Here is a 25,640-nt window from a genome sequence, read left to right as displayed (position 1 = left end):
AAGCTTCTCAAAGTACTAAAGTGAAAGCCGAGTGAGGTACTTACATGCCATAGGAACTTGGTTCAGCATTCCACTCAGTTACAAAGTTAATAAAATGCCATAAAGTGGAGAAACCAAAAATCCTAGTCTGTGTCTAAGTTACTGCTCTCTTGGTAATGATAAAAGCTGCAAATAAGAAGTCTCTTCAATTTTTTTTTTTCTAACTCTTACAAATCTGACCTCTTTTTGTGTAGACTCAAATTAATCTAACATAGATATAATATCTAGAGATTCTTATGATTCTGTCTCTAGGCACTCTGCACATACTGTTCACTCTTTATAAGTGAGTGACTACACACACTAGTAAAATAGTAGTAACACTGGAAGTTTGTTTTCTAGCAAAACATTACTAATTCTTCGACTTTGGCATTAATGAAACATGTCAGAATAACTATATTCTATTATGAAATTTCCTTTACTTTGATATATCTGGTGAGACTGGGGGTCTAAAAAGACCATAGGAGTGGAAAAAGAGGATGCCTAAAAGATTAGGTTTGTCTTTAAATTTTTGTTCAAAGGCAACTACTTGGGTTATGACTTTCAAAGGTCAATTATTTTTGGCTAAATAGTAGAAAATTGGTCCTGGTAAGCAGGCATGTATCTCCTGGGGGTGAAGTTGGAGGTGGGGGTAGGCAGAAACCATTGCATTGTATTACAGCAATGATACAATAATTTCACATTCACATATATAAACAGTATTAGCATAATACCATTCTTTGTAGGAAGGGATGTTAACATTTAGAGAGCTGTAATTATTTCAGGAATAATGAATTTCTATAAGGCATCTGTTTTTTCCAAAGTATTTTGGTTAAAGCCTGATTTGCGTGAAAACATAAATAACCTCTTGCTCCAGACCGGGAGCATCAGCAAGCTTTAACAGATGGCCTCATTTAAAAATCATTTGTAAGATATCTCACATTTATCCAACACACTGTCAACTTCTTCCTTTTATTCAATCATGATTTTACATATTTCTGTCATAAATATTTTTTAAATTTGTACATTCATGGAAATCGCACACTTTAGTATTTATACTTAATTTGGTCTGGGGGCAACCCCGATTCTTTCAGACTTATGCCACTAACCAAAAAATTATGAGATGATTAATTATAGAAAAATACAAAGTTGAACATTAACTCATGAACATTTTAATCAAGGAACAAGTGGGAAAAACAAAAGAATTGAAGAACTCTATCCTGCATCTCTGGCAGTTATTTTTTCTTTTCTTTCATATTGAAGAACCAGAAACACAGTGGATATTTGATGACTCTATTTCTTCACCTTCCATTCACTTAAAATTTTTTTTTTACGTAATTGCAAAATCCATTCCGTCTTAACCAACTGTATGTAAACAAGGTTTTGTATACTTATCCCTGAAACTTCTCGGTCAGTGGTCCCCTGTGACCCGCATATTGCCAAATACAATGGATCTCTCTATCGATGTCTTAATTGTTGGCTTTCCATTTATTGCTCAGAGGATGTAGCATTATTCCTTATTCTCGTCTCAAAATTCTCACCTCTCTCAATTTCCATGAAACTACTCCTCAGGATTCCTTTGCTTTTTTCTCTTCTGTATCTAAACATATTTTCCAATCTTACTCTAAACACTTCGACTACCAGCTAGATAACGATGATTCCCAAATCTGTATCTCCGGCCCACGTAGCTTCCCTAAACAAATACACACAATCAGATGTTCATAGGTTACTCCCACCTGCAGGTCCCATTCTACATGTCCCAAACTGTACTTTTTCCTATGGTCCTTCTTTTAATGAAAGGCAACTATCCCATCAAGTCACTCAAATCAGAAATTTGGAAGCCACCTTAGACTCATCCTTTTCCCCTCACCAAGTGACTAAGTTGAGTTGATTTTATCTCATTTCTGTCAGGTTCTTTCCTTCGTTCAGGTCATCGTGATGATGACAATAACCTGGACTCTTACAATAGTTTCTTAACTGGATTCTCTGCCTCCAATCTCGTCATCCCCTTCAATTTGTCCTTGTACGCTGCTGCCAGAATGATATTTCTAAAACACAAATCTGATCAGTAATCCCTGCATAAAATTCTGAAATGAATCCCCATGGGAGAGAATCTGAAATCATTCTCTCCAGAAAGAACATGATCTGGCTCTCTGGTGGGAGGCTTCCTTCCCTTATTCAGGTGTAAAGTCAAGTCTTAATAAAATAGTCAACTGTTTGCATCCAATTATAGTGAATATGTTTGCATTTAAGATAATTAAGATGAGAAGCCATTTCATACTCCCCTCTACTCCCCTCGCCCCCCAAAAAACACACAAGAAAATGAAAGATCAGAAATATGGTACAGGTAGAATCTAGAATAAATACTAGTGTTAGAATAAACAATAAGAGACCAGACTTACTAATATTGACAAGAGAAAGAGGGTGACAATCTTAATTGAATTAAGGCTAACATGACAAGATAAATTATAGACTACTGAAATATAAAAAATATATATATTTTCACAAGTGAGCTCGTCTTTCATCTTTGATAAGTGATGCAGCCTAGAGGAAGAATTAGAAAAAGAAACTGTATTATAACAGACTACAAAGAAATTGTTTAGTAACCCCTCAGAAAAACAATTTCAATATGTAATTTTCACAACATAAATGTATTAGTGTGCTATAATCATTAAAAATATAGAGAGAAGAAATAGTATATTTTAAAAATAAACTTTATTAATGAAATTCTTTAAAATATTTGCATTTCATGTGCCTCTACTAATTTATTAAGGCTTGGATCTAAATCTGTTTTCAACTCTTCTGTTACATATTTGCAATTCTTTTCCCTGTTCTTGAAGTAAATGCATCACTATTGCATTGAAACCCATTTCAATCAACTATGTAATTGGAAATACGTAGCAGAAAAAAATGACAGGGTGAGTAAATCATTCAATTTTGAGATGTCTTTTTTTCAAGTAAACTTCCTTTGTATTACGACCTGTTTTTTGCATAACTTCTTTAAAAAACTTTTCAGTATTATGTCCTAAAGTACCAATTTATGCTTATTGTGTGTATATATATATGAAATCTCATTTTATAATTTTTCAGTAAGACCACACTCATTACCGATCCATGGAAACAGTCTCCTGTATTTGTTTCTAAAACTGTCTTCCACATTCAGATTAGAATACATCTAGAGTTGAGTTTTGTTTATGGTGTGAAGGAAGAATCAATATTCCCTTTTTTTTCTTTCTCATGTGTATACCAGTTGCCCGAGTACTATTTATTGAAAAGCCCATCCTTTCCCATCTGCATGACAGTGTTACTTTTCTCATAAATCAGGTGATCGTATATGAGTGCATCTGTTTCTGAACTCTTTTATGTCCCATTTGCTTATTGCTTTATCCTATGTCAATACCACAAGCCTTAATATCTGCAAGTGTAAGTACTCCAGCTTTGTCATGTATAAAGTTTGCCTTCTTGGATCCTTGTATTTCTTTAAATATTTCCATAAAACATTTTGCTGGAATTTGATAGAGACTGTACTGTATAGCTACACCAATTCTGGAATAAGTGACACTAAATTATACTTGTAGTAGATTTAGTCAGACATTCAAAGTTGTGCAGGATGTGACAATTCTTCATTGGGTGGGACTGCTTTGAGCATTGTTAAATGTCAGATAAGCCTTGCCTCACCCATTAAATACTACTGTCGATCACTTTGATAACCAAAACCATGTTGATATGACAGGTTAAAAAAAAAACAACACCTCACCAGTAAGGTCTTACTCCTAACTTTAAATTCTATGGTTCTTATTATCCACTTATTTAAGAAACACTCACTTAATACCTACTAATGTAAGCGATGGTGCTTATGAAGTGGTAAACTGAGTTAAAGTCCTTAAACAAGTCTTTTCTACTGCTAATCAATTTTGAAATTTATATCTAGGCAATTAAATTTACCCCATAATACAGATTGGAGAAATCTCTTTAATTATTAAATTGTGAGCTCCTTAAAATAGAAATAATGTCATTCATTTTTGCATTTCTAGTTCCTCTTATATAGCAGATTCTCAAATAGATGTTTGGCAAATAATTTTAATATACTTCAAGATGATTTCAATTCATTTAAAGCTGTAATCTTAAAAAGTCCTTGGCCTTGAAACTTGCAAAAATGATGATGGGTTTAAATGTTCACTAAGGTAAACCTCACTGGTGTTTCATGAAATTTGGAGATCTTGAGCCTGTTTTATTCTGTCCTGGAGTAAAATTCATAATATTCAATTGGCCAGTTTGTAACTTTAGCATTATGGTAGTTTAACATGGCTTTAAAACTGTATTTTTATTAATCTGAAACCTTAGATATTTTGACCTGCTAGAAAAAAAAATAATAAACTTGAAAGTTTTCTATAAGCTGTTGATAAGTAAAAAAACATCAAGCTTTATATTTTTATTATGCTCACACAAGACACCATAAAAGCCTACAAAAGGTTACAGAGCAAAAATCAAGATGCTTACTAATAAGATACGGCACAGAAAGAAACTACACATGTGTTTATAAAATAAGCTGTTCTAAAAATACATTACATGGCTAATGTTATGTTAAATGAAATAGGATATAAAGATACAAAGAAGTATGCTGACCAATTTAGGTTTTGGTGGGAGGACAGAGAGGATAAAGAAATAGAAAAATATATTTTATTTATATGAACATAATATGCATATAAATAAAGCATTTGGTTAGTACCAAATAGACTCATTGAGTGAAGGAAGTATTTTGGCACTATGGATGAAACAAAGGCATAGAACAATATAATTCCTGACCACAAGGAACTTACAGTCTAACAGATCAGTCAAAATAAGTATATTGCAAATAGAAAGTAGAATATATATTTTATATTCCACATGACTTTGAAGATGCAACTCAGTATCTTCTTTCTATAGCTTTCTCTGAACATGGTTTAACAACTGCCAGAATTAATTACCCATTATTAGTCTTTGCATAGCATTTTATATGTAACTATTTTTGTACCAATCTCTATTATAGTTATTTATTTATAAGTCAGTTTTCTCTACTACATTAGGAACTGTTCATGGGCAGAGGTTGTGTTTGTATCCTTGCAAAGGTCCTGGTACATGGTAAGAACTCTTAAATATTTAATCATATTGAGTTAATATAGTATCATACAAACATATACAAATGAGATAACTGAACAATAAGTAACAAGGTGCTAACTTTACAAGTACAAGTTACAGAGAAAACAGAGGTGGGATGAGAGGGTAGAGAGAGAAGTGGAGAAGGAAGGGGAGAGAGAGGGAGAGAGAAAGAGAAAGATCAATACAGGATTGCAGCTGTTAGGCCAGGCTTGGGGAGTAGGTGGGAAATGAATGAGTCAGTTCTGAATGCTACATGTAGTATCTCAGAATCTCAGCAGAGTAAGGAAGGGTTAGGATCCTGGAAGTAGAATTGGCGTGATCAAGGTAGTTACCAGACTTTCTCTTCTGTAGCAGCTGGTGAGGAAGAAAAATATGCAAATAAGAACTTATAATTCTTATTAATGGACCACTAATCTTATAGTTTTATGAGTAATCTTTGATTCTTCCTTCTCTTTCATCTTTCATATCATGGCAGATCTCAAGTACAGTACTATTAGGTCTTCATTTATAATATCTCTTAGATTTGCAACAGCTCTGTTGAAACTACTGCATAGTTGGGTAAGACATGCTGAAGCCTAGACTGCTGGATCACATTGAGCATCAGAGCTGCAAGATTTTAGCTGGTAACACTAGGCTATGATAGACTGGTGAAAACAACAAAGATTAGGTTTCTTAAAAATCCTCTGCTAGAATTGGTCCTAGAATTGAGTGAGACAGAGAATGCAAGAGGGAGTCAAGTGAGAGTAGGAACTCCCAGAGGTCAGGGACAATGGGTTAGAAGTTAAGAATGTATGCACTTGTAGTTACACTGTCCAGGTTAGGAACCTGGCTCCATTACTTGTTAGCTGTGTAACTTTAAGTAAGTTATTTAACCTCTCTATACCTCGCATATGAAAAACAGGGACAGCAATACAACCATATAAGGTTGTTGTTAATAATTCAGTGAGTTAGTATGTGTAATGTGTATGGTGCCTAGCATAAAACAGCACAATTAAGTCTTGGCTATTTTGGGGTGAACACTTTCTAAACAATCATTATCATCTTTGGGGGACAAAAAGAGGAGGAACACTCAGAGAAGAGAACATTCAGAGAGGCTACAAGAGAACTGGTAGAAGTTAGTGGAAACCAAAGAGAAGAGAATAATTAAAAAGATACATAGGGAAGAAAAATATATGATGTAAACCAGGACAAGAATACAAAATTCTATACAGGAATGATACTGTATTGTAATAACCTCTCTAATGCTTCATCTGTACATTTAAAAAATAAAATTGTATAACTTTGTGCATCACATGATTCAATAAGAATGTTCTGATCATCTTCATTTGACTTTGAGGACTAGTTGTGGGGATTAAATGAGATAATACAGGTAATGAGCTTGGTACACTGTCTGACACTATTAAGTACTTCATAAATGACAGCAATAAATGATCTCAGTATTATTATTACTATTAGTATAAGCTTCCACATTCACTCATTCTTATGTATAATTTAAATATGAATGGAGGAAACAGATAATTTGTGGTAAACTGAGACATCCAAACTCATTAATTCAAGAATATTTTTTGAGACCTTACTGTTTGTCAGACCATTCTAAACAGAACAGAATAGAGAAAAACCCTTGTTCTTGTCAAGCTCACATCCTGGTACAAGAAGATAGAACATAAACATAATAAAAAATTTATATTAGAAGTTGGTGAGTGCTATGGGAATATATAGAGCAGATTAAGAGTGAGTGGGAATGACAGAATGGGGGTAAATTGCTACTTTAAAACAAACGTTCAGGAAAAGCTTTATTAAGAAGATATTTTAAAAAATATTTGAAGGAGGTGAGGAAGTTAGGTATGAAAACATCTGAAAGAGGAACATTTCAGGCAAAGGAAAGAGGCAACAAAGGCCCTAAGGCTTGGCATGTCCAAGAAATAGCAAGGAGGCCAGTGTGGCTGGATCAGAGTAAATCTCTGGAGAATAAAAGATGAAATCAGAGAGTTAAGGCAGCCAGGTCACATGGTGTCTTGGTGGCCACGAAGGACTTTTGAGTGAGATGACGAACTGATGGAGAGTTTTGAGCACAGAAGTGACATGATCTGTCTTATGTTTTAAAATAATCATTGTCTGGCTGCAGCATGAGAACAAACTGAGGCAGGGCAGGGTTACAAGCAGGTATCTAGCCAGAAGGCTATTACAGTAATCCAGGCAGAACATGATGATGGCTTGGACTTCATCCTGACAGCACTGGAGGTGGTGAAAACTGGTTTAATTATGAATATATTTGAAAGGAGAGTCAACAGGATTTTATGTCAGATTGGATGCTGGGTAAATAGTGATATTGTTTTATTTAAAGAGGGAAAAATATCTTACCCTAAACACCTGAAAAAGATGACTCTAGTGTTTTCAGAGAGGAGGCACCTCTACCACCTCCACAGTATAAGTAACCAAAGAGGTGAAGGGAGAACAGAAGCTTCGTGTAGTGCTTGCATTTCCCACAATGCCTACAACATAACTTTAACATATATGCTTCTCAAATACATATTTTTAAAAAGTTTAAGTGTTTCAATTGATATATCACACTATCTTCTCATGACTCCTGGGGGCAAGAACTCTGTTTAATCTGTCACAATCTCTTCCCTCCCCTCCCCTCATTCTTCACTACTATCTGACAGTAATGATTTTTCCTGTTTGTGAAGAATTTATATGCTATGGAAACCAGATGGATAAACAAATATCTTTTGTAAGATTAGCAATACAATAGGAAGAAGGTTACAGCAATTATCAAGCATTTAGCTACAGTAATTTCCAAAGTGTCATTACTACCACATCATGTACAAATATACCCAGCACACTTTACAATCCCAGGTGCTTTTTTAAAAAACGAGGTACCAGAAACCTGAATTAATGAAGACATTGTTACTGATATTCTATAAAGGAATACATTCAATTTTGTTTTAGTAATATGAACAGAATGTTAATTCAGTTCATAAATGTAAAATTAAATTGTTTCAGGATAAATCTTGAATAAATCATGTTTAATTTTGTGTCTTTGGGTTTGAGAGAAAAACCATGCCCTGGCATTTTTAATACAGGCCTGATGTGAAGACCCTAATGTTACAGAGAAGAATGTTTTAGCTCCATTTACTTCCAATCCTAAAATGCATAACTGGCAAAAAGAAAAAAAAAAAAAAAAGAAAAGAAAAGGTTGGTAGGTCAAGCTAAAAAGGTAACTCCTTAACTGTTTTATAAATGAGACTTTCCATATCAAGTGTTTTGGCATAGCTTTCCAAATATATTCATAATACAGACTTCTACTCAAATTAGAAATACGTTTCCCCATTTTCTAGCTTTTATTAAAGAAAATGTGTCAACTGAAGACATGGTGATGACTGGCAGCATCACATTTAAGGTTTTCCTATTAAAATGCCAAGAGCATGTAAGCAATTTAACACACCAACTCAGAGGCAATTTTTTCTATATTTAGTAAGTGAAGAATGTATCTTCAATGCTCTGGTGAGAATCCTTTATTAAATAAAATGTTTTACAATGTTAAAATGTTGTTAAAAGTTTATTAAATATATTCTATTAAATGCTCTATTAAAGTTTTCAAGAGGTTTTACACAGATTTTGTAATACTGTTCATTTATAAAAGACAATAGCAGTGACTACTTTTTCCAAAGCAGTAAACATACTAATGAATTGCTAATGGTTTATCCATGTTGGATCCCTCTAAAGGTCATACTTTGGTTAATTTTTATGGTCATATACTACCTCTCTTATGCCAAAGGCACTCTTAATAAGTTGTAGTCTAATAGCATCTCTAAGAAATCCTTCTTTGGTTCTACTAAGTAGAATAATGATGAGCTAATTATCGTTTCATTAGATACATAATCAAAAGAATTAAGAAGTAAATACTATTAGCCCGTTATGCTGTGTAGTAGAAATTCCAAACATATTTAGCATGTTTAAACACATATTTCCAGGTATTTTCTTTTAAATAATTAATATCTATATACTTAACTTATGTATAAAAACATGGCACCTGAGATCTTATCAGAAACTACCTTCACATCATGATAGTTTATTAATTTCTGGGTTTTACTCTTCCACCCTTAAACTTAACAGAATATCATTGGTTTATATGGAAACTATTTGGGAGCTTGTTATTAGGATTGTATAGTAAATGAACTATGCTTGTATTGGCTGCTTGACTGAAGTATTATTTCTAATTCACATTATGCTCAATAAAAATCATATCTGAGGAGTTATATGTAGATTTTTCACAGTAATAGAATAAACACCATTTATAGCAAATGCCATTATAACAAAATCTTCTCATAACAAAAGACTTCAAAGTCCCAAATGACAATTTCATATTTTTATAAAAGTAATAACTGATACAACTTCAACAAAGCAACTTGTACAGCCAGCCCCTTAGAAACTTCTACAACAGAGAAGTCCTTTATCGAATCGTGTCATAACACTATGGAATACACTCACGCTGGCTCCACTGCCATTACTTGAAACAAAGTCCAGTTAAATAGGCTGGTGAAGGCCATCGAGTGACCTACAGAGGTATCTAGAGGTTTTCCTATCTGTACCAGAACTTAGAGTTGAAGAGTGTACTATTTACAGTCATCAGCTTCATCTCTGCTGCCCTACTCCCTCACCCACTTCTTATGCCCCTTAGAGAAAAACAAAAATGAATACTACACAGCCAGTCCCTGCTTAAAACAAAGTTCTTGGTAGGAATAAGAGAATGGTAAGACTGTAGCAGACCTAGCACTTGATAACCTATATTAGCTGCCAGTAGCTAAACTGTAAGTCACATGACTACTTCAGAGGTTCACAGAATTCCATATGTAGCACGGACAGGGAAGACGAGTGCTTTTCAGTCACTTTACAAGTAAGTCCCTGTTGCTTTCTATCTTGAGTTGCTGTAGCCATTATTCACTGGAGTGCTCAATGCGCCACGAGAAAGACTGTTGTCAGGCTGTGTGTATTTTGGGGTATCTCTATTTAGTTATCTGCATTTAATATGGATATGTGTCTGTGAGGGTTATTAGGTGATAGGCTAGACTAGGTTTTTGTTTCTGTTATGTGCTTTTTAGTCCAACTGGAAAAAAGTAAGAAAGTGGGAAAATATCTTGTTTATGAAGACATAGATCTTATATCTAAATTTAGCTGAGTTATTTATAAGGTATTAAGTATGATATCATGTATAATGCATGTTTACTTTTAACGACTGATACTGTGATATTTCCTTTCAATGGTTTTAGTAATATAAAATGAATAATTATGTACTTCCCATTGCAAATCTTAAATACCTTCTAATGGCACTAGGCTAGTTAAATTATTTATGCTCTCAACCTTACATATTGAGCTACAAAATTCATCTTTTCAGTTCTGTTCTCTAGTGTAAAGACACTAATTTTTTTTTTTTATAAAAAGCTTCTAAGTGGACAGTTGTGATTCGATGTGTAAAAGTGTAAGCAAAGAAACCATTCAGCTAACTTTTATGGTTTTATTTTGAAAATTAGGCTGATGTGTAAAGAAACCAAGGCCCTTTACTTTATATTTGAAATCTTTAATTATAAGCATTATACATTTGAAAGGCATCCTAAATTAGGTATTATGTTAGCCCTACCTTTATTTACTTTTACAAAATCATCCTGATGAAAGATATAATTATAGCATTATACAAAATTACTAACCCATGGTTTTTTTTTTTTTAATGTTTCCTAAGTGATAAACACATTACATATGGATTAAGGCAACAAATCTCTAACTAAAATAATTAGGAGTTAATTAAAAAATAGGAACTCTAAGTCTTATTTCTTAGTCAGGAAAAAACAACCTTATGAAAAAGAGTGATTTCAGGGAAATATTTTATGAATAAAAATTTCAAGATATAATTACAACTTTCTAAATTATATAAAAATGGTTATTTTAATGCCCAATTTAGAAGAAAAACCCTGAAGTACATGACTTTTGACACTATCAAAAAAGCAAAAGGCTCTCTTGGCTTTAATTTTTCACTTTGCATTATTGTGGAGTATCATGGAGACAGAATCATGATGTAACATTTTTGTCCTTATCTTTGATGTTTGCAGCATAAAATTACTACTCTTAGAGTGAGAAGTCTCCTATTTAGAAAACAATGAGGCTTATTAAGTAAGAATTGGAAGGAGAAATCATCTTCCCTAAGTAGCAGAGTGGCTCCAAATCCTCTAAAAGAATGGTAGCAGAAGATGACCAGGACACAACACTTCCAAACTGAATTTTAAATAGTGATTCAAATTATCATACAATAATTAATCACATTTCACCCAAGTGATAATAGATATAAATGTCAATTGACTAGAAACAATGAATGTGTAAGCCCATGGGATATTGCTAGCCAATGTTATCAAGATGTTATCAACTTGGCACCTCCCCTCTATTTCAAGGGTACATTTTAAATGCTCAGTTGGTTTTGCTTTAATTAGTGATCCTGATAGGTATCTATACATTTCTACCACATGTCTATACAGGCAAGAGATAACACACACTAGCTAAAAAAAAAATGCATTTAAATTCAAAGTTTTTGATAGAGTTTTACTGCATCAAATAAACATTCTCATTAAAAAGATGAGTTTTACGTAAGCCAAAGATTTAGAAAGAAGTCAATATATTGGCAGGGAAGGGTGAATGGAGTGGAAAAGAGCTAGCAAATTCTTTACCAAGAAGGCAAGATTGGGTCAGGTGTTAAAGTATTTATTTTTTTTAAATTCTGGGTTGATATGAGCTAGCAAATTCTGGGTTGATATGAGCTAGCAAATTCTTTACCAAGAAGGCAAGATTGGGTCAGGTGTTAAAGTATTTATTTTTTTTAAATTCTGGGTTGATATGAGGGAGTATTCTAAACTTAAAAACAAGAAACAGTATGAAAACTAGGGAACATTTAAATAGTGTGTTGTGTTATGGCTACTATAGTAAGGAAAGTGTTGTCCTGTATTGGGGCTTTGAGAATTGATTACTAGTGTTCTTCCCAAAGAGCCGACAACTCAGACTTGTATGGAGAGCTAATTAAAGATCCAGTCAGGTTTCAACGTCGTACCCATAGTACATACACGCACACACACACACACACACACACACACACACACACACATACACAGCATCAAAGGAAATTTCATCCCTTCAAAAGCAAAGATGAGGGAGTTGTTTTAGTGGGAAAGAATGATTCCTTTTTGATACAAACAAGTGACTTGAGTCATGCCAATCATTTGATTAAAAATAGTCTGAAGAGCACAATAATTTTGTCTTAGATGATGATTGGTATTGAGATATTTTCCAGGATAATTTTATATAACTTATTTACTAAAAGGCATTATCATTTTACTTCCTTTTCTTGTCACAACAGTGTTGAAGAAAAGGTTATATTAAAACCCCAAACAAAAAGCATAATTATTTAAATATTATACAAAACATCATTTTAATCTGCTTGTTTTCTAAATTTAAAATAAACATTCTGCTTTCCAAATGAAGTAATTACTTTTTCAGATCATAGCTATTCAATAATTACCATTTTAAAATTTTTGAACATTTACTGTAAAGCAATATAATATCAACTCTTCTGATTAGAAAATAGATGCTTATGGGAAAAATGGAAGCAATTATATTTTAAAAATATGCAGATGAATTGTATGATAAAAAAGTACATTTAATAATCATGTAATTAGATGGGAGGAATAACTGGGTAAGATGAAGGGATCACAGATTCTACTGCCAAAGAGTCAGTGTATAAGTTAGGCTTTTTTCATTTAATTGCTTTTGTAATAAAGAATATATAAACAGTTTGCTAATTTACTTTGATAGTACTCCCTTTTCTTCAGAAATCCATGTTACTTAAGGATATTATGCTGCTCACTGGGAGAAATTATTAAATAAAAATATGTAGAAATATATAAATAATTTATTTTGACTTTTTTTCCCCCAGGATACTTATTTTAGGTGATGTTACTGAAATCTTAAATGGCTTACCAGTAACTGTTATATTAGTTGAAATAAAAATACTCTAGAAAATAAAGTTGATGGCTATTAGACATCAGGTGTTTTAGAAAAGTCACTGATTTTACCACTGATTTATAAGGTTATAGAAAACATTGCCCTTGCTAAAAGGAATCTTTCCAGGGAATAATAAACTTAAAAGTAAAGGACACTTAGGAGTAAACTTATTAAGTGCTTGCTCTGATGAATTAATAGAAGTACATGGTCAAAACTTTTCAGGCCATCTGAACATCTTTAGATGAAATCACATTTCAACAATTCAGGACAGATTAAAATAGATTCCATTTTATAATATATTTTTATATGTGTTCTTTGAAAAAACATTTTAATATTCAAATGCCTTCATTAAAATAACCTCAATCTTTCCTTTTCCAAATTAAATCTGTTGTTCACTTGGTCCTACCGTGTTAGTTGTGAAAAGTAGCCTTACTATTAAATCCTTCATATACATTCTTGAAAGTTACTTGAGATTTCTTTTTTTCAGGGTATTAATAATAAGTCCTTTAACATCTCCTTGTCCACCATCTCAAAATATTTGCTAATTTCTGATTCTAAAGGAAAGGTATTTTTACAAAAAGAATATAAGGTAGTTAAAAAATTTATTTTCTTAGGTAGTGATTTTTCACTAGACTCTACACAAGAAGAAAAATGATAAGTTTATATGAGGAATCTTTATCAAAAAAATTAAAATATTCTCTGCTACATCGTTCAATGTATTGTTCTCTTCAAAAATTCTTAAAAATTAAAACTTATTTTCAAAATGTTTTAATGTTAAAATGAGAGAAACTCTTCTTAGAATCATTTTTGTAATGTAAAAATTTACTGAGCTGTTTTAAGAACTGTTAAATTCTGGTAAGAATCAAATATTAACAGGAAAGCTTTGATATTTGACAACTGTGGTATATAAGTAAGAGAACACTTAGAAAACATAAATATTTTTTTACAATGACTTTGTCATTTTTAACCACATGGTAAAATTAACCTACAAGTAGAACAGGTAATGGCAGAAAATGTTTACCAAACATTTTTGGGTAAAAAAAGTTTTGCAGTATAAAAGTAACTCTAATGAAAATGAGATGAGATGAGATGAGATGAGATGATATATGTGAGAGAGAGGAGAGAGAGAGAGAGAGAGAGAGAGAGAAACCTCCCTTCTGCTACAGGCATAGTTTAAGTCTTGTTTCACAAATAAAAGGACCCTCCCTAGCATATGGAGTAGTTGCCATGTCCTCCCAGGGATGGTCTGTAGCTATGTTCACCTCAGGCTCATCAGGAAGAGGTGAGCTGTCAAATATAATTTGAGTCATAGAGTGGTTTGGTTGAGACAGATTAGTGGTATGCAATCATGATAGATAGTTTATCCTAGCTCCAAACTGCCGCTTGGGAAATCTTGAACTCAAATGAACACAGATTCAGTTATTATTAGTGTCAAAAAGGTATACAGAGACAAAATTTGGTTGGCAGCACGAAAGATGAATCAAGGCGAAAAAGTGACCAATTGTATGTTCAAAATCGAAATTGAGAGGCATACTACAGTTTGGAAATACTTTAAATACCAGAAAAGTCATTCATTATTAATTGTTCATTGATTAACATTTAAAACAGTTTCTCTAAAGTAATAAACTTTTAAAGACAATATAAATTACATGTATTATTTCAAAATATTTATTCTTAAGGTGATGCAGAAGAGTCCCCTCTATTATATAGAAATAAGAGAGCAAAATATTTTTTAGAAATTTATCTAATTTTAAGTATTTTTTCTTTAGTTGGATATTCTAAAAATAAGACTTTTAAAAAGAAAAAAATAGTTGTATGTAAATATTTTAACATTTAAATGTAACAGTTTGATGGCTTTCTTAGGAAAAAAATCAGAGTATAATGAGAATAAAGTTAAGAACTTAATCTAAATAACCTTCCAAATATTTTCTAAACACTGGAAAATATATATTGATAAATTGTAAAATATATTATCCTATTAGCAAACACAAACTTTGGTATCTTTAAATCAGAACCCGTCCCCCCACCAAATATACACAAAAAAGAATGTCCTCAAGTGTCACTGCCTGAAGTGATATACTCTGACAAATCTAACAGCTCTTTCTGTGTCATTCCTAATGCACTTGTCACTCAGTATTATCCATCCTCATTAATGACAATGGGAAAGTTTATCTTGGAAACACATTTTAAATCATCTACTCTTTACAATGGGACCATGAAATCTCTTACAAAACATGAGGCGGGAACTACTCTGACAACAAAACCCCTTCCTGGCAGCTTTATTCTTAATTCCTGTTCAAGGAGTAATCTGTTTATTATAAAATCATACAGAACAATATATTAAACAGAATTTGAAACAAGAATAGCTAGTGTGATTTTCAAGCTTACAAGTATTTTTACAACATTTTTATTAGGCTGAAAACACTAAGTTGAGTCCTTTTCGTGCGGTTTCATGCAATCTTCTTCTCTATTCTACATTATAAACACCTTTGAAAAGGAGTTTTATTTTAAAATGCCAAGGACATTAATCTTTATATAATTATTAAAAAATGATAATATGCATTAACTTAAATAAAAGCAATTTTGAGTAAAACTGTCCTCACATGTTTAAATTTCCTAACTAAAATGCCAAAAGATTTCAACTCAAGTCTCTTATGGCTTAAAATAATCTTACCAGCCCCCAAACTACTTTTAATAATATATTTATATTTTAAGGTTCCATATATTTCCTTAAGAAATTCCTAGTTTTAAAAAATAAAGTAAAAATTTAGCAAGACTTCTTGATCCACAGTGCTTACTTAAAATTACTGTTTTAATTTGACTATCAATTTTATATAGTAGGTAGTGTGCTTAATAAACAGCTAATCTTTTTTTGGTATAATTCTGCTGATAAAAATTCCTATTTATTAGAAATATATCCTAATGATGCTTATTATTCAATCACCAAAAAGTTTAATGCGACATTTTGATTAACTTACTGTATAATAAAATAATCTTAAACAGGTTATAATAATAAACTTGAAAAATCACATTTAATGTTGATTTTTATCGCTTTTAAACATCTGAAGCTCATTTGTGAATTCAAACATGCTACAAATAACAACATTGAATTTTAATATTTAAATTGTGTAAACCTATAATTCATAAAGCCTTTTTACTTCAGAATTCAAGACTATTACTTTAATATTTCAAATTAATGCTTTATTTTAAAAAAAGATTCCTTTAAAGGATGTTGTAAAAATGTTATGGGCTTCATGCTTAAATTTCTAAGTTAAATATACAATAAATGCCATTAAGTGGTTAATTTAATTTGTAATGCTTTATAAGTCTGAGGAAAACCAAGAATATATACACTTAAATTACAGTTGTTCCTCATATATTAGGCATTTATTATGAATCCAAGGATATTATATAGAAAACAGCAATTTATGTGTGGCTTCAGAAAGTAGAATTAGTACTAATAGCGGGGAGTTGTATTAGCATCCGAAAGAATTTTCTAGCAACTGTAGTTGGTAGAGATTGAAATGGGGTACCTCGAAGAAAGTGGGCTCCACATGGTTACAGAGAGATTGGGTGGGAAAATATGTGCACATAATAAGAAGCTGGCTTTGAAGCACTTTAAGCCCTCTTGCAATTTTAACCTTTTAAGAAATCCACGTATTTTCTCAAAGAGACATACCTGCATTAATTCTAAATTGCAAACTATACATAAAATGATCATGTGAATTAATTATTACTCAAATAAAGCCTAATTTTAAGACTATAAATTATATCCTCTAATTGACAGTTCTCTCAGAAAATTCTCTTTAAAGTATATAGTCTTCTAAAGTAGCTCTTTATAGCAAACTTTCTCTGTAAATGACTAGATTGTAGATATTTTTATCCTTTTGTTCAAGATTTAACTTAATGATGCAATGTGAAAACAGCCATAGATAGATAAACGAATAGATCTGGCTGTGTTCCAATAAAAGTTTATTTAAAAAAAAAGAAAAACAGTGGGGCTGAATCTGGCACACCGGCCATAGTTTGCTAACCTCATGTTTTTAAAGCATCAGTGCCACAGTTGATTTAATATTGTCTTTTACTTATCTAATTTTACATGGACCAAAGCATAAGAAATTTTTCAATAAAATGACAAGAGTATTAGTATAATTGAATGCTAAAACAAAGAAATAGCCCATATGGCCCTATGAAGAGTAGATCCCATTTCCAAAATAGCTTTACATGTACACTGTTTATTGACCAAATTGCACATTAAATCAATAGTATATGTGAAGGAACGCATTCAGTCATAAATTATGCATGGCAAAACTTTCTTTCTGAATATAATTGTCTTTGAATTTCTATCTGGACTAGAAAGGCTTTCCTGAAGGAAATTCTTAAGAGGCCAAACTAAAGAACTAGATTGGGACTTGTCAGTTCCATGTGCACGAAGAGGTCAATGGGATGAATCTTTAATAATAATTCTAAATTCTGTTATTATGGAAGTGATATTAGTTGCTTTACTGCTAATGTGTATTTAAATCTGAATGTAGAATACCCAAAATGTTGTATTCAAATCCCATTGTACATAATTATTTAATCCCTAACTCACAAGTCTCACAAATCTTTTATAACATTTTCCTGTTAAAAGCTAGAAAAACATATAGGCAATAAAATCAGCTCTACTGGTCAGAGAAGACCAGGCACATTAACAGGCAATTATTTGGTCAAAGGTGGTTAAAAGGTGTTAGGTACTTTAAACCCAGGAATCAGCACTAATTCCTGTTAGCTTTGGGGGGCTTTTACAAATCTGGAAAACTTATTATAAAATCTTTTAAGATGAAGCATTCAAAATAATTTTCAAGTGGCAATAAAATGACAAAAAGGAAATCATGATTCAAACGGTATACTAATCACTTTTTTAAACTAAAAATTATATTTTTCCTCATTTCCTATCTGGTATTTTTGAGGCATACTGTTCAACTTTATCTCAGCAATAATGATTCATTATATTATTAGCCAATATTTTCTGAAGGTTATTTTACTTATGTAAAACCTTAGAAGTATATTAAGCATTTATAGAAACTGTATTTGCATTATAAGACTATTCTGTATAGTCTGAAATGATGAGATTTTTATAGGCACACTCTCATATATACTGAGCACTGTCAAGAGTACATTTATTTGTTCATTCATTTATTCATTCATTCAATATTTTTGAGCACTGACATGATCAGGCACTGAACTAGGAAAAGGGGATACAATGAGTAAAACAGACATATGTTTAAAGCATTTATTTCCTAAATGAACCATATTTTCTCAAAGCTTCAATACTTGATAAAAGAGGCTCAAGTATGATGTTTTCGCTATTCTAAAGTATGGCAGCAAAAACAAACAAATCAGTGCAGAGTAGATATTCAAGAACTAAATAACAAACAGAAATTATTTGGATCAGGGTTTTTTTTTTTTTTCCTTCTTTTTCAAGAGAGAACTGCTTTCCTGAGTTTGGCTTTATTTTACAGTACAGAAATCATCTGGAGCTATTTTGAGACAGATATCATTGAAGTAGATGCTCTATCTAATCAATACTGCATTGCAGGATCAGAGTTTTTCTTGGTTACTCACTTTATGATTGGCCTTAGTATTTTTACAGACCAGTTCTATGAGTTTTTGAAGGGTGATATATCATTATTTATTTGATTTTTGATTCAAACCCATTGCCAAATTATTTTTGTTTGACCCAGAAAATTTGGTTTGGCATTGACTACAATTTAAATTTTTTTCATTTTTAATAGTACACAGCAACCAAAAAGAAAATTAGAGGTATGTAGTTATTGTGTGTCTGAATGGCCAAATTCAGAGAGAAGAATCTAGAAAGTGCTGGATAAATTTATTTCATTAGTGTATTTTTACTAATTTGATTTTATTTTGAGAATGTAAAGTTTCTTATACTTCATTAACATATATATAACATAAAATCTAAGTGTGTATTAAAATTATTATAAGTATAAAATATTTTCTTTTCATCATTAGTTTTATTTTTATCCTAAAGTCTTAATTTATTGAAAAATCAGATGACTGAATTCATTACTAATACTTTTTCTGTACCACCATTTTTTTCCCCCTAAGAGCATTGGAAAGGTTATGAAAGATAATTAAAATAAATCACTATCTAGTTTGATTCCATTTTCATATCTATACCGGACAAGTTTTGAACTTCAATACAGAAAAAAATGGAGTATATTTGAGAAAAACTGTGCTGTGTTTTCCTATACCTGGACATAATCCATATATTTAAAGAAATACGTATGTGTGTAAGCAGTTTTCCTTAAAAGCTGTAGTAGTTATATATTCTAATAATTTTCTAAAATTATTTATGTCAAGAATATAGCACCAGTGCATTTTGGTTTTGTTCAACATTTTAGCAATTTGTTAGTAGAAATATTAATAAACTAGAATTGTGTTAGCGTTTTCCTTTGCCCACTGAATACAAGAAAAGTTGACCTATTTATTTACAGGCTCAACAAGGGCAATCCATTTCATGCTACAGCACTGACCCTTAACAAAGATCTTGTAAATGAGTAGCCTATTACAATATGTACAAGTGACCTTTAATTGCACCAAGAGGCTTTTTGTTACAAGGTTTTTCAGTGCTACACCATAGCTACAGTATAAGTTGGTAAAATATTTCTTAGGTTATTGAGCAGAACTATCAATCAGCCCTCTTCATATCAAAATATGTAAATAAAAAATTTGAGGCATTTAACTAAGTCTACACTATAATAATACCTTTTAAATAACTCTTGATCAGAAAAAAAAACTTTTTCCAATCAGATGAGAATTAAATATTTAGAACATGCATAAAAATTCATTAAGTTCTTAAAATCTAATCAAATATAGCTTTGTTTTTAATAACAGCCTTTGGAAACAAAAATAGTCATTTTGAACCTGATACGAGCTTCATTTCTTCATTTTAAGAAAATTCTAATTTTAGAAAAAGAAACCTCTTTGCTTTTTTAATTAAATAATGACACAGTTGAAACTTTTACTACTTTAAAATGTTTAAGAATCATATGTCTAACAAAACATACCCAAATACCCAAATACATTTCAACTGTTATTTATATTAAGTAATGATATTTAAAACAAATTTTCAATAAAGTATAGGGTCAGATATTTCAACTGATTAACTCAGAAATTTCTGAATGAGTGCAATATATTTTGACAGTCTTACAAAAAACTGAAACCAAATATTCAATTTCATTAAACTATTCATATTGGGTATCTTATTTCTGGAAGGCTCACGTCAAAATGATTTAGTTTGATTCTCTACAACAATGGTGGGCTGACTTGACAGCACCTGACAAAACAGTTCAGTGAACTTCACTATACCAGATACAAAGAACCTGAACTGGCTACTCTATGAAATGTCCACTGTGGCATGGAGTTATGACAGTAATAACTTTGACAAAAATTTAATATCTACTTAAATAAGAGAACGGCTTTACTAGTTTTGTAGACAAAGTCATTTCTATTATACCCCAGTTTCTCTTAATTATTTATTATAATCCCCAAATCTTACCTTTTAAAAACTAATAGTTTATATTTAATCTCATATTTTCTTAATGAGGAACATTATTTCTTACTAAACTGTAGAAAACTTCTTTAGTAATATTAATCAATAAAAGAGGAAAACATTTTGCAATCATAAGATTTGCTGCTTATTTCTGCTTGCAGATAGTATTCAAAAAACTTCAGTAAGTAAAACATTTGCAACAGAAAAAAAATTAATACGAATGAATCAAACCTTTGTTAGAACTAGTTATGATAAAAGTGGAGGCAAAATTAGAAATTTGAAAAAATTGAATTTGGTAGACTCTTATTATTTTATAAGTGATATATTCCTTAATTTTCTCACAAGATAATTTTTGATGCTTCAAAAATGATATATGTAAAATAATTTTTAAAAATATAAGCAATAATAAGGAAACATAGTAACTAATTATGAGCAAATATTTACAAAAGTACCTGAATGTAGAACTTATATAAACACAATAATAATATACTATAATTAAATTTGGGACACTTTTGAACCATATCAAAATAGTCGATTGGATCAAGGGAACGATACTTCCTTGTGCAGAATAATTTTCTGACCTTATGTAGCAAAGGTCTAGAAATCCTACAGAAATGGATAGCATTTCAGGAAAATGGCTTTATATTTTTTGCAAACTAATTTTTCAAATAAAAAATACCTAATTCAGACTAGAAAAAAGGGAAAGAATAATCTTGCCACTCTAACATATTCATATATATACATATATAAATATATAAAACAGCAAAATGTTATATAAAGGAAAAGTTATAATTAATTCAATCTGAATTTTATAATGTATTTTATAAAAATAGAGTAGAAATGCTTGTTAGGAATAGAAGAAATTTAATTTGAATGTTAAAAGATTATATATAAATATATGTATATACATACATGTACATTACATAATGTACACACATACACATGTACGTATACACATATATATGTGTGCATACATGCATACATTATATAGATGCACACTCACACATAGTTTTTGAGGTTTGTTTTTTATTCATCAGGGCAAGGGCCTTATGGCTTATCTATTGGAGATGAGATGGCAGTACATCATGGGGTGTGGTCAGTAGTGGTTAAAAAGTACAGGTTTGGGAATAAAACAGGCTTGAATTTAAGTGTCATTTCTGTTAGTAATGCTGTGACTTTGGGTTAGTTAAGTTGCTTAATCTCTCTAAATCTTAAGTTTCCTCATTCGTAAAATGTAGCTAATAATGGTATAAGGTAGTTATGAGATCTATGAGGTAATGGCTATAAAGCACTTGCAATAGTCCCAGGTCCCTCATAAACACTCAAAAAAACTTTTTATTTTTTCTTATTAATAATTAACAGAGCTCCTGAACATGTTCACTTTCCATTGTAATTCTGCATGTGGAATCAGAAGATCTGGATTTAATCCTGGCTCTAACCACAGCTCTACGACTTTGGGAGGGTTATATAACTCCTTATATTTCCTTACATTAAAATGCATGTAGTAATGCCTATGGCAAGGGTGTCTGTGAGGATCAAATAAGAATTAAATATGATGATGTATATGAAAGCATCCAATAAATGCCTAGAACAAATGAGATATCTAATATATGTTTTTAAATACCCTTATGGTAGACATGAGTTACTTCAAAAATAATATTTTTAACAACTTAAATATTAAAGGAACACCTACTGTATGTGCTCAGGATTTAGCCACGAACAAGACAGTCTGTGTCTCTACTCTTGTGAAGGCTACAACAGGCTACAACAGGCAAGGGAGATTGGGAAAATAAACAAACAGATTAACTGATTAACAACTATAGTACTACATAAATGTTATACTGAGAATTAAAATAGAGTACACAATAGCAAGCAACTGAGTCAGTACTTCGGATGGGCTAGTCAGGGGAGATGTCTCTAAGAAAGAGGTTGAGATACTGAACCTACTTCCGATGATGAAAAAAAGCCATGAAAAAGGATCAGAGGGATAAACATTCTGGACATTTGCTGTGCAGTGACACTGAGGAAGAGCGAAGGATGTTCTGGGTTCAAAAATATCCCTAAAACTATCTATATCAATCTATATAGTGACACTGAGGAAGAGCGAAGGATGTTCTGGGTTCAAAAATATCCCTAAAACTATCTATATCATACATGATATCACACATCACAAATATGGATACCATATTTATTAAGCTCTGTATTGTAGTATTGTATTTATTACTCTTCAGGAACCTTGGAGAATATATTAGTAAAATATATCTTACCTTCTAGCTGATGAAATGAGACAGACAAGATTTATCACCATTTTTTATTTTCTCTTTTTTAAAAATCTTCTTTAGATATCATAAATAATACACTGTGGGAGGAAGTGTTTTAGGGAGAATCATGTAAACTGGGTAAAGTATGCTACAGTAGTTCCGCAAAGTCTTTAAGAAAATCCTTGGACTACTGCAATCTAATTTTCTTGGAGCCATAGAATATACAGAAATGTCTGTATCTGCAAAATTTAGGAGGAGACGAGATCTACTTCTCTTTGCATCCTTAGATAGTGATGTACCATCCTGGTCTGAAAGGTGAGATTAGTGCACTGTAGGTACCACAGGATCTTTATGAGAGACTCATGGACCGAAGACTATTTTGAAAGATTCTAAATCTTTGACTTTTACTTTATGCAATCATCTTGCTATCCAAATATATGCTTTCCTTAAATTTCCTGAGTAAAATGTAGTATGAATTCAACTAGTATAAAAATTAGTGTGATGTGAAATATTAGAACCTAAGTTCAATTTATAAAATGTCCATTTTTATATAAAACTCACAGCCAAAATGTCATATTTACAAATATTTCTCCAAGAAATAGGATTCTTTTGATGTAATGAATTATAAGTTTAATATCTTAGGTGCTGGTGACCATACAGAAACTTTAAGACATATAATAGCCAAACATGAATTTACTCTTCCTTGCCAAATGCAGCAATGATGTTCTGCCAGCCAAATTCACAGGAAGCATGTGAAATGAACACAAAAGCAAACAGGCCTTATGCTGCCTAAGGGAAAGTCAGCAAGATGGCAGCTTCAATCATTTGGAATAATACTAAAGCAGCCTTAGGCTTTTCTCAGAATGGAAACATGTCACAATTACTGCAATATTCCAACAAATCAGAATGTAGAGAAAAGAACACTTATGCAATCACATTCTGGAAGGGCACTTTACTCAACATTTAAGTGGAAAATAATTATTAAAAAATTTCAGAAAAACTCAGGGAAAAATGTTTTTTTTCTTTCAATGCGCTTAATAGGTTTTTAAAAAGCTTACCACTTAGGAACAATTTCCTTTTACATTCTCCTTTAGGAATCATTAATGTAAAGACAAACTTTTATAAAGTGGTAAGTGAAAAGTTTGGGATTCAGGCTGCCAGTGAGAAATACTCATTTTCCTCCCAATACAGTATTATTACTTTGGAAGTTTGATCAAAGGGAATAAGCTTTCACAACGTTTATATAGGAAGTTAAAAAAAATAGTTCAAATATTTTGGGAACTTACCTAATCAGTATACTTTTAGCATGTGTCTAGTCATGTAGCCATCTTTGGTCAATCATCAAAAAATCAAAGGCAAATTGGCATGACTCAACCCTAACTTTAATACCGCATGATTGTGTCGTGTAAGCTTGTTTTGTGTGAGAGCTGCTGTGGTTTTAGCAGAGAGATTAACAACCGGACCTAAGCTGGCCTCCAAACCTTGCCCTGCTGATGCCTCAAGCTCTTTGAAGTCTGACCATCATACCTGGCAAAACAACAGTGGGAACTAGGATGGTGTCAGATCTAATCAAATTGTTCGCTGCAGCATAGCTAACTATGGGGTTCACTAATTGGCCCAATTGCGGATTATACCTTTTGCTACAGATTCAAGACAATAATTTAGTTAAATGATGTTTTTTTTTTTCTTTATCTCTTCTAATTAAGATTCCAAAGTGGGAAGAAATAGGATTAGACAGAGTCTCAAAACTGTGTTCCCCTTAAGGTGGTATGCACTTTTGATAGGCTCACTATGACACGTGAAATATGTAGAGCATAGTATTAAACCAACTTCTGGAGATGCTGTGAAACCTATATGACATTACTGTAGGTCTACACCACTTGGGAATTCAAGTATAAATATTGGGGTAGTAATATAATGAATATATTAAGTATACACATGTAGAAACTGACATTTCCATTGTTAAAGAATATTAATTTAAGTTGACTTTTGACAAATGATTTCATCCATATTTAGATGTCTATGTTCTACTTTAATTTTCTTTTGCTAACTGCAGTGTATCTGGGAATTGAAATGCCAACCAATATTTGTGGAAGGCATCATTATAAGAAAAGGTATATTGAGCTATATGGTCCACAATGCCACAACTTAATAATGCTCCCAAGCCTGACATATATGTTTCTACTATATTATTTCAGTGACATAATTGTGAACTGACAAATAAGTTAACTATTTTCCCTTCTACCTCTAGATATAGTAAATATATATTCACCTTTCCGCATCCCATTTAAAAACTAAAAAGGCTGTTGATAAAAAACGTAGGGAAGTAAGGAAACTTAGATCCAAAGATATCATACAACACTCTAGATTGTCCAACAGTGTCATAGTGACTGTTACACTTGTATTTTCCATGAGTTTAGGCTTTTCCAATATGTAAAAATTTCAAATAATTCTACTGAATCATATCAAGTATATTATATTATTATTATTATAAAGTTAATTTATACTGATGGTCTACTATTCTGGTCTTAATACTTAGAAATGAATCTACTACTAAGTAAGTACATAAAAAATAATAGTTACTTAATATATACCAGGTAATGTGTTATTCTGAGAAAAAGTTCTTA

The 25,640-nt window shown here is 31.6% G+C and overlaps 1 protein-coding gene across 2 annotated transcripts in view; it reads right to left on the bottom strand.

Moving 5' to 3' along the window:
* Nucleotides 1–25,640, bottom strand: part of ELP4 (elongator acetyltransferase complex subunit 4) — a 196,702-nt gene that overhangs the window by 74,123 nt on the left and 96,939 nt on the right. The window contains exon 10 of one of the 2 annotated variants that reach the window (XM_025044148.1): nt 22,446–22,514. The exons of the other annotated variant lie outside the window; for it this stretch is intronic. Within the exon in view, the coding sequence (XP_024899916.1) occupies nt 22,455–22,514 (60 nt within the window). The 3' untranslated portion in view covers nt 22,446–22,454. The remainder of the gene's footprint in view (nt 1–22,445; nt 22,515–25,640) is intronic. 2 annotated transcript variants of the gene reach the window in all.

The sequence above is a fragment of the Pteropus alecto genome, unplaced genomic scaffold (assembly GCF_000325575.1).
Source record: "Pteropus alecto unplaced genomic scaffold, ASM32557v1 scaffold71, whole genome shotgun sequence".
Classification (NCBI taxonomy): Eukaryota; Metazoa; Chordata; class Mammalia; order Chiroptera; family Pteropodidae; genus Pteropus; species Pteropus alecto.
The sequence above is the reverse complement of the archived record's forward strand: the minus strand, read 5'-3'. Positions and strand labels throughout refer to the sequence as shown.